Source organism: Herpailurus yagouaroundi, unplaced genomic scaffold (genome assembly GCF_014898765.1).
Source record: "Herpailurus yagouaroundi ecotype Mexico unplaced genomic scaffold, PumYag 182, whole genome shotgun sequence".
In the NCBI taxonomy this organism is placed as follows: Eukaryota; Metazoa; Chordata; class Mammalia; order Carnivora; family Felidae; genus Herpailurus; species Herpailurus yagouaroundi.
The window spans coordinates 3,573,183-3,579,779 of NW_024412413.1; the positions used below are offsets into that span (position 1 = coordinate 3,573,183).

General features: G+C 52.0%; 1 protein-coding gene across 1 annotated transcript in view; it reads left to right on the forward strand.

The window, feature by feature from the left end:
• Positions 1 to 6,589, forward strand: part of PKDREJ (polycystin family receptor for egg jelly) — a 7,148-nt gene extending 559 nt beyond the window's left edge. The window contains exon 2 of the mRNA XM_040491814.1: positions 27 to 6,589. Coding sequence (XP_040347748.1) covers positions 27 to 6,502 — 6,476 coding nt within the window. The 3' untranslated portion in view covers positions 6,503 to 6,589. The remainder of the gene's footprint in view (positions 1 to 26) is intronic.
• Positions 6,590 to 6,597: the final 8 nt, after the last annotated feature.

The following is a 6,597-nucleotide window of genomic DNA, read 5'->3' on the forward strand; positions in this document are numbered from 1 at the left end:
GCCCCGCGGCCCCGCGCGCCCTCTCTGCCTGCGGGTGCGCGTCCTGCTGCGCGCCCCCGGGGCCGCCGCGCCCACGCTCGTGGACCTGCAGCTGTGGGCGCGCCGCGGCCGCCTGTCCCTGCTGTGGCGCACCCCGCTGCACGGCGCGCTCGGGCGCCTGGAGTGGACCTTCCGCCTCGTGCCCGTCCCACCCGCCAGCGTGCGGCGCCCCCGCCAGGCCTCCTCTGCTCTGCCCGCCGGCGACCCTCGCCTCTACGCGGGCTTCGTGGCCCAAGCCAAGTGCCCCACGGATGGGCCCACGCCTGTTGTTTTAGAAGCCGTCAACTCGGACGGCCCCCAAGCCATCGAGTCTTCGGTGTCCTGCCAGTTATCCGCGCAGTTGCCCTGTGTTGTCAGCCTGGTAAGGATCAATAGGGACCAAGATCCGGTGGTGTTGAACAGGAGAATGCACACTACCTTGAATGCAACCTTTAAGTACGACTGCCTGGAAGCCACCTTATTTAATCCGAGTTGGCAAGTCTTTTCCGTGCCCTCCGTATCCGACGTGCCGGACTGGAATCAGCCTTTGGACGTACCACAACTCAGCCTAGGGAGGACTCCAGCGTATATGGAAATCCCCCCCAATTCTTTATCTTGGGGGGTGTACGTGTTTAACTTCACTCTCACCATCTACACAAGGAAGTCAAATACACCTCGGGCAACAGGCTCCGATATCGTCTACGTCACCGTTCTTCGAAGCCCCCTACAGGCGGTGGTTATTCCTGCCAGGCCCAACATAACAATGAATTTCACAGATTCGCTGGTTCTGGATGGAAGCAGGTCATCGGACCCAGATTCAGGCAACTCTTCAGAGGGACTCCTTTTTTCTTGGTACTGCACCAAAGATAAAAATAACTACCAAGGAGAGACAATTATAGTGGTAAGCAGGAAAGTCTGTCTCACTGCAAAGCAGACTGATCTGCGGTGGAAGGAGGCCTCTGGCCCCATCCTGTCATTTTTGCCAAGAACACTGAGAGGCAGAGATGTGTATTATTTCAGAATGGTGATCCGGAAGGGCAGTAGAACAGCGTATGCCGATAGGAGGGTGCATGTGCTCCCAGGACCAAGACCCGCAGCACACATTTCATGCATTGAAAATTGCAATCGTAATTTGATTATTTCAGATCGATTCTCTTTGTTTCTAAATTGCACCGGGTGTGCAGGAGACCGTGATTACTATAAGTGGTCGATTCTGTCGTCTTCAGGTAAAGAGATCATATTTGATTGGGCAAGACAAACCACAACAGGGAGGGCCAGGGCTTATCTGACCATAAAAGCTTTTGCTTTTAGGGATTTTTCCGAAGCTGAGTTTTTGGTTTCTGTATACTCACTAACTTGGAGCGGAGTGGGCTTGACCTTGAGATACTCCTTTGCTATTAACTACGCTCCTCAGCCCGGGCAGTGCAACATCAATCCAGCTAAGGGACTTTCACTTTTAACCAAGTTTGTCATCCGGTGTACTAATTTCACGGACAAGAACATCCCTCTTGCATACAAAATAGTAGTTTCTGATTTGTACGGTTTTGGGCAAATCAGTTCTGTGAAAGAGAACACCTTGGGGGCCATCCTGTATTGGGGGCATGAGTCCACATCACCCCCTTCCTTTCTCCCCGTTGGTGGATTGGCTAATCATTATGTCATGAAGATCATTGTTCAGGTATATGACTCTCTAGGAGCCTTTACTCCGGTGACCCTGCACGCCACCGTACGGGCTCCTACGGACAAAATCTCATCAAAGAATGTGCTTGATCGATTATTCAATTTCACCATGGGACCAACTTCATCACTCTCTACTTTGCTTGACCAGCGGGAATTTTTGTCTGCAGGCTACTTAATTTATATAGCAGCTTCTGTGGTGAATAGCATGAAAGCTGACTTAACTTTGCAAGCTGACGAAACCAGACTCCGGGAACACCTCGTCAACCAGACTTTCGTTCTTCCCAACAGCACTTTGGAGGAAATTAGCCAGGTGGTCGTGTGTATGGCTAAAGTAACCCAGACAACCTCTGGATTCACTCGAATGGCTCAGAAACTTGCCACAGTGAGGGTCTGGCAAGCCAACCATGCCCTCCGACAATATCATCAAAAACATAAATCCTTTAGCTCTGAACAAATAGAAATCGTGAGCACTGGGATATTAACAGGTCTGTCTAATATCCTTAAACTGAGTGTTCCCTATGAAGTAGTGGATGAGCCTTTCTATGGGTTGGAGTTTCTAGCAGACACAATATTGGCTGGCATGGTGCCAGGGAATGAAACCACTGCAATGACGGCCTCCAGCTTTAACATGTACCTCAAGAAAACAGAAAAGCGGGATATTAACGAGGCCTTCACCAACAAGAAGCTCGGCCGAAATTATTTTCGTCCAGTGCTCAATGCGAGCAGTGTCCCCCTTCTGCCTGAAAATGCTCCGATCTCCACCATGTTTTGTGAGTTTGCAGATGATCCCTTTCCTTGGTTAAGTCAGCAGGAAAGCTATTCTGCAGAGGTGGTTGGGTTCAAAATGACAGGCATCCCCGCCAAAGGCAACGTGCTAGAGATCACACCTGATGTGGTCGAAGTGCACATCGTCAGAAGAAACTTGAGCTTTGCAGCTTTTAATCTCACAGTGGGACCTGACAACGCGCCCCACAAAGTTAATGAGCCCTTCAAAAGGACGATGGGGGAGTTTAGCTTTGAGGTGGACAGCAGTGCAGTGAATGAGGTGCTGGTCCACATCATGACGGAAGTCACCCTGGTGTTCACGGTATTGGTATATGCTGGCAGTGAGATCACCCCCGCCGCTTTGGTGGCCACCTTCTTCGTGCCCTATGACATCCCTCCCATCGCCAACCGGAGTGACCTGTTTGACCAGGCCTGTGTGGTTAAGAAGGCCCGTGTGGTCTGCCTTCCACCGTCCCTGCTGCAAGTCATAGCTCAGCGAGGCAGCTCGTCCGAGTGCACCGTGACCATGGCTCTGCAGGCACCTCGCTTTGTCATGGCACCCAGTAACAAGCTAGTGAGAATCGCCCTTTTCAGCGTTCAGTGCTTAGACATGTACGGGATCCAGAGCGATTGGAGAGAAGACAACTGTGTTCTCGGAGAGGAGACCACCTGGGACAGAATGCACTGTATCTGCAAAAGCCCAAGGAGGGCCCGGCGGCAGCTGGCCACGATCAGAAAAGCCCGCCTGCACCTGCAAACCCACTTTTTGACAGCCAATGTGATTGTGGTCCCTAATCCCGTAGATCTACGGCTGGAGGTCATCAGGAATGTCACCCAAAACCCCGTGACTCTCTTCGCTGTACTTTTCATTATGCTCGTGTACGTATTCCTAGCGTTCTGGGTCTTGCACAAAGATGCCACGGACCAGCTTCTTCGGCAATACGTGATAATCCTACCTGACAACGATCCTTACGATAAGGTGTGTTACCTGCTCACCATCTTCACAGGAATGCGCTGTGGGGCTGGGACCAGGGCCAACGTCTTCATCCAACTTAAGGGAACAGAGGGTGACAGCAACGTGCATTGTTTGAGCCACCCCTATTTTACCACCCTCTCCCGTGGAAGCATCAACACTTTCCTCCTCACAACAAAACGTGACTTGGGGGACATCCATTCCATTCGTGTGTGGCACAACAATGAGGGCAGAGCCCCCAGTTGGTATTTAAGCAGAATCAAAGTGGAAAATCTGTTGAGCAGACACATCTGGCTGTTCCTCTGCCGGAAATGGCTTTCTATTGACACCTCTTTGGACAGAACATTTCACGTTACCCCCCCTGACCAGCCTCTAGAGAAAAGGGACTATTTCCTGATAGATTCCATTTACAAGCTGGAGAAAAATCACATGTGGTTCTCTGTTTTCTCCGGGGTCAGTGCTAGGCCGTTCAGTAGGCTGCAGCGGCTGTCCTGTTGTTTAGCCATGTTATTGTCTTCCCTTTTATGCAACATTATGTTCTTTAATCTCAACAAAAAAGAAGACACGGATCCCAAAGAGACAAAGTACATCAGGTCAATGATGATAGGATTGGAAAGCGTCCTAATCACCATCCCTGTGCAACTACTGATCGCCTTTTTGTTCACCCGTTCCCAGAAGGAACCTCGCGTGACTGTAGAGGAGGTGTCTCCCCAGAAGGCCCCCTTGATGCGAGTCCCAGGTGAATACTGGGAGGAACATCTGAAAAAGTGGCACGCTCAGGAAACGGACGGTGCCCCTGCCAGAGCGGCTTCGAAGCTTCCCCCCAGGAAAAACCCTAAAGCTCCCAAAGCGCCAGAGCAGCAGCGGGGTAAGAAAGCAGAGGGCAAGGTCTCCCGCCCCCGAGATGTTAACATGAACGCCGGTAACCGAAACGCAGAGGACGATCAGGAAGCTGCTCCTGCGCAGCCGCCCTCCCAGACGAATCCTCTAGAACTCCAGGAGAAGCACAGGGTCGTCCTGCCTGGGTGTTGCGTTTATATAGCATGGTTCTTGGTTTTCGCCACCTGCAGTATATCCGCGTTTCTCATTGTATTTTATGGGCTGACCTACGGCTATGAAAAGTCCATAGAGTGGCTCTTTGCTTCGTTTTGTGCGTTCTGTCTGTCCATTTTCCTGGTGCAGCCGTCCAAAATTATCCTCCTGTCAGGCGTCAGGACGAGCAGGCCCAAGTATTGTAAAAACCTCTCGTGGGCAAGCAAGTACCACTACACTGAGATCAAGCTGTTCCACGAGAAGATGGGCCCGGAAGAAATGAAAAGGCGACATGAGCAGATCACGCAGCTGCGAAGCTCAAGGATGTACCAACCCCTCACTGAAGACGAAATCCGAATATTCCAAAGAAAGAAGAGAACCAAGAGGAGGGCGCTCCTGTTCCTCAGTTACATTCTCACCCACTTCCTGTTTCTGGCACTCCTGCTGAGGCTCGTGGCCCTCCTGCGCCACACCGACAGCTTCTACTACAACCAGTTCATCCGCGATCAGTTCTCTGTGGACCTCGGCACGGTGACCAAGCTGGAGGACATCTACCGGTGGCTGGACCACGTGCTGCTGCCTCTGCTCCACAACGACCCGAACCCAACTTTTCTTCCCGACAGCTCCTCCAAGATCCTTGGCCTTCCGCTCCTGAGGCAAGTGAGGGCCAAACCCGGCGAAAAACCCTGCCCGCCTGCCCAAGACTTTGGGCAGAACAGCACCGACAGAGACATCCATTGTCATCCGGAGTATGGCACGGACCCAGAAGACACCAGAAGCTACTCTAACGTTTGGGATAAAGTGGGTAAGCGGGCTGTGGACAAGAACACCAATGGGTTCACTTACAAGCCTCAAGGGAAGACGTGGGCGTATTTCTCCCATGGACTCTTACACACCTACAGGTCGGGGGGCTATGTGTTCTATTTTTTTCCGGAACAGCAGCAGTTTAATTCCAGCATGCGGCTCGGGGAGCTCCAGAGCAACAACTGGCTTGATGAGAAGACCTGGGCCGTGATTCTGGAGCTGACCACCTTTAACCCGGACGTCAGTCTATTCTGCAGCATTTCTGTCATTTTTGAGGTTTCGCAGCCGGGAGTCATAAACACGAGCACGTCCGTGCATGCCTTCTCGCTTGCTGACTTCGACAGGAGGACGTCCGCTGAGATCTACCTGTACGCGGCCGTCCTCATTTTCTTCGTAGCCTACGTTGTCGATGAGGGCTACATCATTTTGCAAGAAAGGGCCTCCTACGTGACAAGTGTGTACAATTTGCTCAACTTTGCTCTAAAATGCATATTTACCGTGCTGATTGTGCTCTTTCTCAGGAAACACTTCCTGGCCGCTGGCATAATTCAATTTTACCTGTCGAACCCCGTGGAGTTTGTCCCCTTTCATGCAGTTTCTCAGGTAGATCACATCATGAGGATCATTTTGGGTTTCCTGTTGTTTCTGACCATCTTGAAGACCCTCAGGTACTCCAGATTCTTTTATGACGTGCGCCTGGCCCAGAGGGCCATTCAGACCGCCCTCCCCGGCATCTGCCACATGGCGCTGGTGGTGTCCGTGTATTTCTTCGTATACATGGCCTTTGGCTACCTGGTGTTCGGCCAGCACGAATGGAACTACAACAGCCTGATTCACGCCACGCAGACAATATTCTCCTACTGCGTTTCGGCTTTTCAGAACACCGAGTTCTCCAGCAACCGGGTGCTGGGGGTCCTGTTCCTCTCGTCCTTCATGCTGGTGATGATCTGTATACTGATCAACTTATTTCAGGCGGTGATTTTGTCGGCCTATGAGGAAATGAAGCAGCCCGTGTACGAGGAGCCATCGGACGAAGCGGAAGCAATGACCTATCTGTGTCGCAAGCTAAGGACCATGTGTCGGTGTGTGTTCTTCCAACCCAAGGCCAGAGACAAACCGGAGTTCTTTGAGGACATGCTGTATGGGCAGCCGGAGAAGAAGAGCCGCCGGTATCTGGGGCTCAAGACCAGAAACATTAACGGGAAGAAAATGGTTTATCTCGTTGTATGATCAGGGACAGTGTCAAGAACCACAGGCAAGAGTCCCGCCCCCTCTCCGCCCCAATCTACCTTCCCAGGGCAGAGCCTTCTCCTGCTGAGACTTGG